This window comes from Pteronotus mesoamericanus, unplaced genomic scaffold (genome assembly GCF_021234165.1).
Source record: "Pteronotus mesoamericanus isolate MK-2021 breed Mesoamerican mustached bat unplaced genomic scaffold, CSHL_Meso_final contig_90, whole genome shotgun sequence".
Classification (NCBI taxonomy): domain Eukaryota; kingdom Metazoa; phylum Chordata; class Mammalia; order Chiroptera; family Mormoopidae; genus Pteronotus; species Pteronotus mesoamericanus.
In genome coordinates, this window is record NW_026555277.1 from 16,687,351 (window position 1) to 16,699,357 (window position 12,007).

Sequence of the window (12,007 nt, forward strand, 5' to 3'; positions counted from 1 at the left end):
GCCCCTGAACTTAATAGTACAGGGGTAGCTCCCTGTCTTCTGCCCCTCTAGCCCTTTCAACAATTTTGTAAGCCCCTGCTTGATTCTCAGTATTAAATCTTTCTCAGCTTGAAGTACTGAGAGTGGTTTCTGTTTCCTGTACGAAAACCTGACTGATAGAGCACCTAACTTGTATTCAGCCTTCTAAGCACACCCTGGGTCTTCCCTGAGTCAACAGGTTGGGCTAGGTGCCTCCTCTGCACTCCCACGATGCCCTGCTCAGTAAGCCCATGCCTCATCATGTTTGCACCCCAGCACCAGTGGTTGGCTCACAGCATGTACAGCATCAACATTTACTGAACTGAAACTTCCTCTGCCAAGATATCAGGAAGGTTCTGAAATCTAGTCTGAGGAGCATCCTACCTCATGCCTGGTCTGCAAAGCCCAAAGAACAAGTTGGCTCTAGACTTTTATTGGATTCTAGATAAATCCAGAGCCCTCAGCTTTTCCACACTTTAGCTCCCCTAAACATTAGAATTGAAGATTCGACCTGATCCCCAGGAAAGGGATGCTAAGGAGCAAGGGAAGTTATTTATCTCAAGATCTACTACCTGGACCCTCTACTGCTGAGATTACAAAGAGGCCTGTAATCAATGACGGCATAGCTTTTGGAATCAGGAAAACTTAAGTTGGAAGGTGTGTAACCTTGAGTAACAAGTTATTTAACTTGTCTGAACCTTGGGGTAAAAGAGATTATACATATAACATGCTTAGCACAGTATGTGCACATTGGAAATGCTCCATACCCATCAGTTGCTCTGATTACAGTTATCATTGTTGTTAACGGTGCCATCGCTGTACCACGATTCTGTTGCTACATAATTTTTCCTTCAGCCCAGACTCGCATGCAATTAGACTAGAATGCACTTTCCTACTACCTTCTCCGGAGGTATTCCATATTGCCTACTGATGTGATTAACCCTTTTTGCAGGAGATCCAGTGAGGCCCAAGTGTGGGACTGTATTAAGGAAATAACAAAATCATCTGTCAGTGGTTCTCAACATTAGCTGAAAATCAGAATCACCTGGAGAGTTAAAAACAAAACAGCACCAAAAACAAACTAACAAACAAAACCAAAAATCAATAGCGAGGGCCCTAAACTACAGATTCTGATTTAATAGGGTCCCAAGCAGTAGTGTTTCTTAAAGTTCCCCAGGTGACTATAATGTGCAGCTGGGAGCCACTGCTCGATGTGGGAAAGATTAGTTACTTCCATTACCTCTGGGGGAAAAGAAAAAAGCCTTTACTTTCTACAATCTCCAGCACAGTGGGGGAGGGGAGAAGGCTAAAGATTATAGTTGAGTTAATCCATTCTCACTATGACTCATCATGTTAATTCTCTGGTTAGTGTCTTGGTTTCTTGTCTAGAGGTGTCTGATTTGATGAGGACTAATCAGAAATGCTCTAGGACATGTAAGGAGCTAATCTAACAATACCTGGGAGCAGTCAAGTTGGCTCACGGGTGTCTCTCCTGTGCCAGCACTGCGCCTGCTATCGCTGGCTGCTGATGTCAGGTGTAGGCACTTTGATCAAGGACAAGTGAAATGATCCTTGCTTTGGCATCAACTCTAGCTGGTATCTAAATGCTAGAGATAGCTTGTGACAGCTGGGCGTGTGCTCAGACACAAAGTGCATCGAAAAAATGTAACTTTTTTTCATTATTAAAATAATATGCAAAATGTTGGGAAAACAGAAAAATAGAATGAACCATAGTAGAAATTAATAATAATAATAATAATAACAACAACAACTAAGACCTATATGGACTTACCAGGTGCTAGCCATGGCTCTAAGCTCTTTACCATTATAGATTCATTTACCCCTTATAACTCAGTGAGGTAGATAACTATTTGTAACTCTACTTTACAGATGAGGAGAGAGGACCTGAGTCTATTGTCCAATGTGGCACAGCTAGTAAAGGCAGAGCCAACATTTGGACTCAAGCTGCCTTTACCTGAGTATGGTCAACTTCAGATATAGCTCATAAGGTAAGCTGTATTCAAGGATTCAATGCAAATTGCTAAAATTTAAAAAGTTAATCTCAGTTGGTCATTCATTCACCCATTTATTACACAACTTTATTGAAGGCGTCTAATCAAAACCATTCTAGTCTTGATTATCAAGATATTGAAGAGTATACAAAGACTACTATCTAGCCCTGACCAGTGTGGCTCAGTAGGACACATACGGAAGGCAGAATGATGGAATCGATCTCTCTCTCTCTCTCTCTCCCTCTCTCATTCTCTCGGTTTCTCTGTCTGTCTCTCTGTCTCTCCCTTCCTGTCTCTCTCGAATCAGTTTGTCCTGAGTTGAGGATTTAAAATAAATAAAGCAAGAAAGGAGGGAAGGAAGGAAGGAAATAAAGACTGTCTATTCATTCCTATATCATTGAACTCTCAAGTGAAGTTCTTCAACAGAATTACACATGTATAATCAACGCAAGTCTAGTAAGATTAAGAATGTGGTGACTATTCCCTGATGACATACTCCAAAAGCAATACTTCAAATGTCACACACTAGATGGGATGGTTAGTTAGCTTCATTGTCTGTATTTTTGTCAATTAATAAACACATCTTTGACAATAATTTAAGTTGAATTTCATGCATTTGGCTTTGAAGAAACATTTTTGATATAGCAGTAGTGTCTTCAACTCAGAAATTGCTGTTTATTGGATGGATGGGAGGCTGAGTAATTGAATAGAAAAGAATGTTTGGCAATATTCCAGGTGCTTAAAAATGCATCTTAAAAATAATTGAGCCTAGCCAGGTGGCTCAGTTGGTTGGAGCATCACCCTGTACACCAAAAGATTGTGGGTTTGATTCCCGGTCAGGGCACATACCTAGGTTGTGGGTTGGATCCCCAGTTGTGTTGTGCACACAAGCCAACAGATGGATGTTTCTTTCTCGTATTTTTGTTTCTTCCTCTCTCTCTCCCTCTCTTCTTTCTCTCGCTTCCTCTCTCTCTAAAATCAATAAAAATATTCTTGGATGAGGATTAAAATATAATAATTTAGTATTTCTAATTTGTTGAGTAATAAACAATGACTCAAAAGAAAATTTTGACTTCTATCCTTTCCAATGACTACATAAGTAACTTCAAGCAAGTCATTATGGTGCCAGTTTTATTTGATTGTTGTGCAGATTAAATGAGCTAACATAAACTAATTATTTAGCAACCTGCCTAATGCTTACATATTAAACAGTCATATTTTAAACTGTCTTTAAGTTGAAACAATGCACGTTTTTAAAAAAGCAAAAATTCAAATGATACAAAAAACTATACAGTGCAAAATAAGTCTCTTTTGGCAAAGTTTCTGCTGTTATTACTACTATTATTAGAGATCTCCAAGCAAAGATAACACTTCACTATTGATTGGGCCAAGAGAGGTTTACAAACCACTAGATAACGTTTGAGTTAGAACCATGTGAAATAACACAAGTATTCTGGCTAAATTCCAGGAGGAGTGATTAACATTCTCCAACTTCAAATAATTTTTATTATTAGCCAACACTTGTCTATCCCCAATAATACACATGGTTGTATAAAGGGCATCGAATGAGACAGCCCTCCTCTGGCCTGTTCACAGTCTGCACATACTTTCCACTGAGGGTTCCCCTTCCTTTTTGACTGCTCTTCTCTGGCTTTTCAACTCCCACAACTCTCAGCCCTGGTAAGTGTGCCGACCCAGAGGGCCAAGTATTTCCAAAAAACAAAAGAGATAAATATGAACACCTGTAGAATTCTAAGGAATGGGAAATGTAAATACATGTAAAACATTTATTAATAGTTTTGATGTTTGTGAAGCTATTGATATTAATTCCTTTTAAACTCTAAGGCTGGAATTAATACACATACTCTTTATTATATGTCACAGAGCCTGTTGATAAGTGGGAGGGAGAGGGTTATTCTGCCATTTAGTCTCTCAATCTGTACAAAATGGAATCCAGGACACAAGAACAATAACCGCGGCCTATCTCACCCCTTTAGTCCAGTCCTGAGTCCTTCAAGTTCCCTGGCCCTCCAATCTTTTTTCACCTCCTTCCTAGGAGGAAGAGGTGGGGGAGTGGGAAACAATTCAGACCCTCTTTGTAAGCGTGTGAATGAATTTCGAGTATGCTAAACACCTCAGTCTTCCAACCTAATTAGAACACGTAGAAAAAGAGGCATTTTTAGGACATTTAAAACTTGCAGCATAAAAACCCATTTGGAGAGCGCCACTATGTGTCCCCGCAGTCAGGGCGCCCAGCAGGTCTTCCCGCGGGCGGCGGCTGCTCCGTGCGCCCCCCAGCCTTCGGCGGCTAGCGGGTGCGCAGCTAAGCAGCCCGCCGTCCCCAGGGGGCCCAGCGCCCTGCCCATTACAGAGCCCGTAGCCAGCGTTGCTTCTCACTGCGGGGGAACTGCCTGGAATTTTAAAGGATTAACATCTCTCGAGTCTTGCAAAGACAGAAAAAAAAAAAAATCACTTTCTTGTCACAAGCATAAGATGTTGTTACAAAACGCAAAAGCATAGGCTGAAGCCTCGGAGATACCTATTGTACATAGGGGGAATGGTTTAAATTGTGGATGCCACGACCCAACTACCTGCGTTCCAATCCCGGGTTTGCCATTTGAGCGCCTACTATGTGCAGAGCCCTAGGAATACCCCAGGGAACAAGATGACCTGGCTTGCGATTTTCTCGGGTAAACTATCATTTGCTCGGATACCTTGGTTAAGTTTCTATATCTATCTCTGTTTCTTCACCTGTAAGGAGTACCTGCCTCATAGAATTGTTGCAAGGATCTGAGATTTGTATTAAGATGTAAACTATTAACGCACTGTCCGGCACACAGTAGGGGCTCAGCAGGCATTCGCTCTTCTCTCGGTGTGAGCTCACCTGGCATGAGGACAGCACGGAGTGGGGACAGGTGCCACGGTTAAGAATGATTCTTTGAGCAGTTCTTTTAAACAAGCACTGGATTCTGTAAGAAAGCTTAGCTGCAGAGGAGATCTGGTAGGGGCCCCGGGAGCAAAGGTTCAGAAGCTAGAAGAACATTACAGGAAAGTGAGCCCCGCACCCGTGGACGCCAGCAGAGTACTCCTTGGGACTTCTAGTAAGGGTTTCCCGCCCCGGGTCTCAAGAAGGCGTGATTAGCATTCGCCCCGCCCCCGTCGCGTCCCGGCCCGTGATTGGCCTGCGTTGCTCGGCTGCCCGCTTGGGGCGGGGCCGGAGGGCGCCCCGAGTCGAGGCCAAGCTCGCGGGGCAGTGGGCGGGGACGCGCGGAGAGCGTGGCGGAGCAGCCCACCAACCGAGCCCAAGCTCGAGGGGGCGGGGCTGGGGCGGGGCCTCCCCGCGGGCCTTAGAAGCAGGTGACCGGGCGGAGCGGGAGAGCCTAGTCAGCCTACGGCCGTGGCTCCTCTACTGTCGTTGCCGCCGCCGCCGCCGCCGCACGCTGTTCAGTGCCAGCCGGAGGTGGGAGAAAGGGTGCGAGTGCGCGGGGGAGGAGCCGAGGCGGGCGCGTCCTAGGAGCGCCGCCACCGCCCCCAGGAGTCGGCTGGAGCAAGGAGCCCCCTGCAGGGGAGGAGGCGAGCGGCGGGCGGGACGAGGCGGCGGGCGCGCACGAAGCAGTCCCGGCGGGGCCAGCGCAGGCTGCTCGCGGTGCTGTGAGGCGGCGGGGTCCCCCAGCCTCCATACACCGCCTTCCTCTCGCCTAGGTGCTACAGGCACGTTCGCCCTTCGTGCGGCTTCGGGACCCCGGTGGAACGCACGGCCTGCCCCTGCCCTGCCCCGCCCGGATCATGCGGGGGACCCCGGAGGAGGAGAGGGCGAGCGACCGGCCTGCGGCGATCGCATTCACGGGGCGACCCCCTCTCTGAGACGCCCCCACCTGCTGCTGCCATGTGCCGCCTCCTCGGATACCCAGCCTATCACCAAACTTTCCAGGTGCCAGCTTGGCTCTGAGTCGCGTTTTGAGCGGAGTGTCCCAGGGACGGAGGACCCAGGCTGGCTGCAGAATATCTGCTTCTCTCCGGATCCGCGAAGGTGAGAGCCCGCGCCTTCCCATTCTCCCCTGTCTCCCTGGCCTTCTGCCCTTTTCTGGAGGGAGACTGATCGCTCTGGCCCCAGGGTCCAGCCTGGAGGGCCCAGTGGAAAGGGAGGTGGGGTGGAGTGGGGAGTCAACATTTCGGTTTCAGGACGTGGAGGGGGGAGAGAAGGGGAGAGAAGGGAGAGTTGAATCTAGAGATTTGGCGACCGCTTGCAGGGACTTAGCCGTTGACTCCCCTTTAATTGGGAGTGGTTGCAATTTTTCTTCTTTTTTTAAAGAGTACTCTCCCTGGAATCGGAGTCCTAACTACCCCTCCCCAACCCTATCCGGCGAAGAACTAAGCGCGGAGGGAGGCAGCGCCTTCCCCAAACAGTTTATCTTGGGGCGGATTTCTTGAAGAGAAAAAGAACCAACAGGTTGCCAGCCCCGGCGCCACAAACAAGTCGGCGGAGAGGGAAGCTCCGGCCCCCGGTTTCCCCTGCCTGCGTTGGCCCTGCGCGGGCTCTGCGAGGCAAGGGGAGGGGGGGGGGCTATGGCTCGGCCTGACCCATCTGCGCCGCCCTCGCTGCTGCTGCTGCTCCTGGCCCAGCTTGCAGGCCGGGCGGTGGCCGCCTCCAAGGCCCCTGTGTGCCAGGAAATCACGGTACCCATGTGCCGCGGCATAGGCTACAACCTGACGCACATGCCCAACCAGTTCAACCACGACACGCAAGACGAGGCGGGCCTGGAGGTGCACCAATTCTGGCCGCTGGTAGAGATCCACTGCTCTCCGGACCTGCTCTTCTTCCTGTGCTCCATGTACACGCCCATTTGCCTGCCGGACTATCACAAGCCCCTGCCACCCTGCCGCTCAGTGTGTGAGCGCGCCAAGGCTGGCTGCTCTCCGCTCATGCGCCAGTACGGCTTCGCCTGGCCTGAGCGCATGAGTTGTGACCGCCTGCCGGTACTGGGGCGCGACGCCGAGGTCCTGTGCATGGATTACAACCGCAGCGAGGCCACCACGGTGCCCCCTAGGCTCTTCCCAGCCAAGCCCACCCTCCCAGGCCCACCAGGGGCGCCATCCTCTGGAGGCGAGTGCGCGGCTGGGGGCCCATCAGTGTGCAAGTGCCGTGAGCCCTTCGTGCCAATCTTGAAGGAGTCACACCCGCTCTACAACAAGGTGAGGACAGGCCAGGTACCCAACTGCGCGGTTCCCTGCTACCAGCCCTCCTTCAGCCCCGACGAGCGCACGTTCGCCACCTTCTGGATCGGCCTGTGGTCTGTGCTGTGCTTTATCTCTACCTCCACCACCGTGGCCACCTTCCTGATAGACATGGAACGCTTCCGATACCCTGAGCGCCCCATCATCTTCCTGTCAGCATGCTACTTGTGCGTGTCTTTGGGCTTCCTGGTGCGCCTGGTCGTGGGCCATGCCAGTGTCGCCTGCAGCCGTGAGCACAGCCACATTCACTACGAGACGACAGGCCCTGCACTCTGCACTGTCGTCTTCCTGCTGGTCTACTTCTTTGGCATGGCCAGCTCCATCTGGTGGGTCATCCTGTCGCTCACCTGGTTCTTGGCAGCTGGCATGAAGTGGGGCAATGAGGCCATTGCGGGCTATGCACAGTACTTCCACCTGGCCGCGTGGCTCATCCCCAGCGTCAAGTCCATCACCGCGCTGGCGCTGAGCTCCGTGGATGGTGATCCAGTGGCTGGCATCTGCTACGTGGGCAACCAGAACCTGAACTCGCTGCGGGGCTTCGTGCTGGGCCCTCTGGTGCTCTATTTACTGGTGGGCACACTCTTCCTCCTGGCAGGCTTTGTGTCACTCTTTCGCATCCGTAGTGTCATCAAGCAGGGCGGCACCAAGACAGACAAGCTGGAGAAGCTCATGATCCGAATTGGCATCTTCACACTGCTTTACACAGTGCCCGCCAGCATTGTGGTGGCCTGCTACCTGTATGAACAGCACTATCGCGAGAGCTGGGAGGCAGCGCTCACCTGCGCGTGCCCAGGTCAGGACTCTGGCCAGCCAAGAGCCAAGCCAGAGTACTGGGTGCTCATGCTCAAGTACTTCATGTGCCTCGTGGTGGGCATCACTTCCGGCGTCTGGATTTGGTCCAGCAAGACTGTGGAGTCTTGGCGGCGATTCACCAGTCGCTGCTGCTGCCGCCGGCGACGGGGCCACAAGAGTGGCGGCACCACAGCTGCCCGGGACTATGCCGAGGCAAGCGCAGCGCTCACAGGCAGGACCGGGCCACAGGGCCCCCCGGCGGCCGCCTACCACAAGCAGGTGTCCCTGTCGCATGTATAGGAGGCCTCAGCCCCAGAGTGAGGGAGGTTGTTTTGTTTGGTAGCTTTGCCAAGGTCACTTCCGTTTACTTTCCTGGTGCTGATGCCCCCTCCTGGGGCGAGTTGGAGAGAGGGGAGAGGGCCCTTTCAAGGGTGTAGCTGTCCCAGGACTTCTCAAAGGGGCTCAGCTCACGTGTATTCTATTTGCGTTTCTTACTGCGTTCTTTAAGGGAGCCCTGTTTCTAATTTATATGTATTTTTCTTAATTTTTAACTTTGTTGCATTTTGGCAACAAAATTTACCTTTGCTTTGGGGGCTTTACAATCCTAAGGTTGGCATTATAATGAAGTTCCACTTGGTTCAGGTTTCTTTGAACTGTGTGGTCTGAATTGGAAAAATGTATTTCCTGTATTTGTGTCTTTAAAAAAAATGTGAACAGTGAAAGTTTGGGTTACTACGACTGAGAAGTTGACCGGTGTTCTTTTTCAGCTTGTTTCTTCTTACACTGCTTAAAGTGTCCAGGATGTTTAAAGGTGAGCTGCTTGTCCCTGTTTATGAAACTCCAGGTCATCATACCAAGGACAGCATAATGTGGTTAAGGCCTCCCCAAAGTGACAAGGTTAGGGAGTGTTTAGCGATTTTGTGTTCATTCTAGCTTTGTTTAGTGAGCTTTGGTTTCTTTTCTGTAGTACTTGTTATTATTCTCATTCTTACCAACGCTAGCGTTTTCGAATAAGTTAGAGGTAGCATTTATAGTGCCAGGTATAAATATTTGGAGTAGTGAAGACCTAAAGGATGGAAATTGGTTGAGCTTGAATTCTAGACTGATAAGATGTCAGCTCTGTGCCAGAGGAGTGGGTGGTTCTTCATAGGCTTCAGTGATCCCAAGTTTTTTACAAAACAACTTGTGTTGTAATTCTTGGTAAAGGTAAACCCGCTCCCTTCTTCTGGAACTACTTAGTGATAATTGCTAAAGGGGGCTGCTTTGTAGATTTAAGGACTAAAATGGGTATACCTCCATTAATTAAGTAAATTTCCAACGTTTACCTGCTCCACCACTGTCCCACCTCCTTTATCATGTTAAACAGCCTTTTTTTGCTTTTCTTATTCGTCCTCTCCTGGAGAGCTGTGATTAGAAACCACACCCACCCTTGAATGAGGTGCTTGAACTGGGGGAGGGAAGCTGGCTACCTGTGAACAAACATTGGCAGCAAGGAGAGAAAATAAGTGTCCCTGGACTTTGGACGAGTGTGTAGCCAGATATTTATTCCAAAAGCAGCAAGACATTGCTCTCTGTATCTCTGAAAACAAATGAGACCCATAATACACTCGCATTAGTTTTTTAAATGTTTCCCCCACCCCCACCTCGGTATAGTTTTCTTTCCCTTTTTTTCTGAGAAAGCCTATGTATTGGTGAGTGCGCGCGTGCACACGTTTCTTTGCTATTAGAAAATTCGGTTGGCTTTCCTAACACATTTAACCATCCGTTCGTGAAGAGGGTAAGGCCGTGGCTGAGGAAGGGGTGGCAGTGCGCTGGCCAGCAAGAGACCAATGACCAGGGCTGAGTGGGGGGCTAAATTCAGGAGGCTGCAAAGGTAAAAGCAATTAAAATTTGAGAATGCCTCCCTAGGGAAACAAGTCTAGGGAATTGGTGCTTCATTTATACCAATGTTGGAAAAGGAAAATTGAAACCCAGTTTAATTTTTACTTCATGTGTATTAAGTAAACAAATGAATGCATTGTTCCCATAGTGATTTAAATATTTCGCAGGGGTGGGGGGAGGAAGGAGCCTGGCATTATAGTTTTAGGGACTCTCAAAGCTGTTCAGTCATAAAAATGTACTGCTTACACACTCATCCTCTGAATCAACTGACATTTCAGTGGGTTTGACACAATCTAGTACACACAGCATAGAAAACGTCGTGCACATCTTATTTCTCTATTTACTCAGAAATGTCTTTGAGCCTTGAAATAGCTTTCCTGTCTGAGAGTCAGTGTCCCTCCAATTTTCTGCACGGGGGCCGTTCCTGCTCCCCTTGACCTCTTCCCTCATGTAGTGTATCTGCCCAGAAAGAACACAGGTGGTTTCTGCTGCCTTCTGTGGTTGCGCCTACTGGATTGTCCCCCTGCTGTCTTTTTCCTTGTCGAGGAAGCTAGGAATGGTGCACAGTGTATCTAAAAGTTGTGGGATAAATGGATGAAAATAATTCTTAAAAAAATTTTTTTTCATTTTGGCAACATGCCAAACCTAAAAAGAACAACCAATTTAAAAAACAAGACAGTTAACACAAAGGACACTAGGCCAAGGAGAGGCACTACAGGTAATGCGTTTGGGGGTTTACTTTGGAAGCTGCCTCTTTGTTTTCAGTCTCCGTTCCCACCCTCCGTTCCCTCCAGGGTACAGCCCACCTGCTTCCCTGAAGTCTCACTAATATCCACCACCCCGCCCCCTACCCAGGGGAAAGAAGCCACAGCTATTTACGGTCACCCCCTATTTCCATCCCACACACTATTCCCCTCCCCCGGATTTTCATCTTTTTATTAGACAAATGATCCACACTCATGAAAACAATTACAGAGTGAAAGGTGGTGGGGCGGTTTAGCAGTTTCTTCACAGCCAGCTTTATGACGTTGGAGAGAATTTGGGGCTCCGTTTGGTCTCACGTGGGCAGCTTCTGGGCCGTCCCTTTCACAGTTCCATTTTAAGTAATGCCTTACTTACTTTATAGATTAGGGGTGAAGATTTAGAAGGTTGTCTAAAGGAACTAATGAGACCTCTCAGAGCATCAGTTGACATGACCTTAGGAAGTGCTTTTAATTTATATTTCCCTCCTCACATTTTGAAGTTGTCTAAATTGGCTGAAAATGATTTTCCTTGGTGCCTTATTGGTTTACCCTTGCAAACCTTTGTCATATTTTCACCTGACCACTTCTAATGACGGGCCTGTGTGTGTGTCTTGTGTGTAATTGTGCGCATGTACAAGCTTAAATAATGTGCCGACAGCACTGTTTCTAAGTTGGTCTTCATTAGGCTGTTTCCTCCTGGGCCAGGGCTGCACTAATCCTGACACCGGCTGCCAGGAGAAAACCTCGTGGATCCCACACCGAACCTTAATAACAGCATCCGTGACCTGCACTGTCAAGTACAGAATGGGACCCCCAGAGCTAGGAAATGTAGTTGTATATTTTAATGAACTGCTACCCCTGCTAAAGAGGCTTCTCTCACTTTTGTGCTCTACAGAAAGACCAAGGGGGGTAGAAGGGACAAAGCTTTGAATAACTGCTTTCTAACACCGAATGTGGCAAACAGGACAGAGCACATCACAAATCTAGGCAGGTGTAAGGTACAGTGGCTGAGATTTGCCTGCTCCCTCTGCATGCCCTTTCTTGCCTCCAAAGACCAATCAAGTGATCTTGGGGGGGGTGGGGGGGGAAATACGCCTGAGTTGGGAAGGGTGGTTCTGGAAGAAAAAGCTACCAAGACATTAAAGCAGAGTGAGGGGGGAGGGGTGGGCAGGATGTAAGTCACTAAGTAACCTGATTCAGAACTCGCAAAGCTTGGCAGGTTGATGACAATTACAAGATTGATTTCAACCAGAATAATGTCTGTGGTACATCAATTTATGACAATATTACTTCATGTTGTTACAAACTGTATGTATAGTATGTATG

General features: G+C 48.6%; 1 protein-coding gene across 1 annotated transcript; it reads left to right on the forward strand.

Annotated features, from left to right (window-relative positions):
• The first annotated feature begins 5,649 nt into the window (after positions 1–5,649).
• On the forward strand, positions 5,650–11,759 carry FZD5 (frizzled class receptor 5). The gene is made up of 2 exons (XM_054585748.1): positions 5,650–6,060; positions 6,343–11,759. The coding sequence occupies exon 2, from the start codon at positions 6,597–6,599 to the stop codon at positions 8,355–8,357; it is 1,761 nt and encodes a 586-aa protein (XP_054441723.1). The 5' UTR covers positions 5,650–6,060; positions 6,343–6,596; the 3' UTR covers positions 8,358–11,759.
• Positions 11,760–12,007: the final 248 nt, after the last annotated feature.

Bases quoted from the DNA above. Each gene is read 5' to 3' on its own strand.
- FZD5 (XM_054585748.1), top strand. From the start codon at position 6,597: ATGGCTCGGCCTGACCCATCTGCGCCGCCCTCGCTGCTGCTGCTGCTC.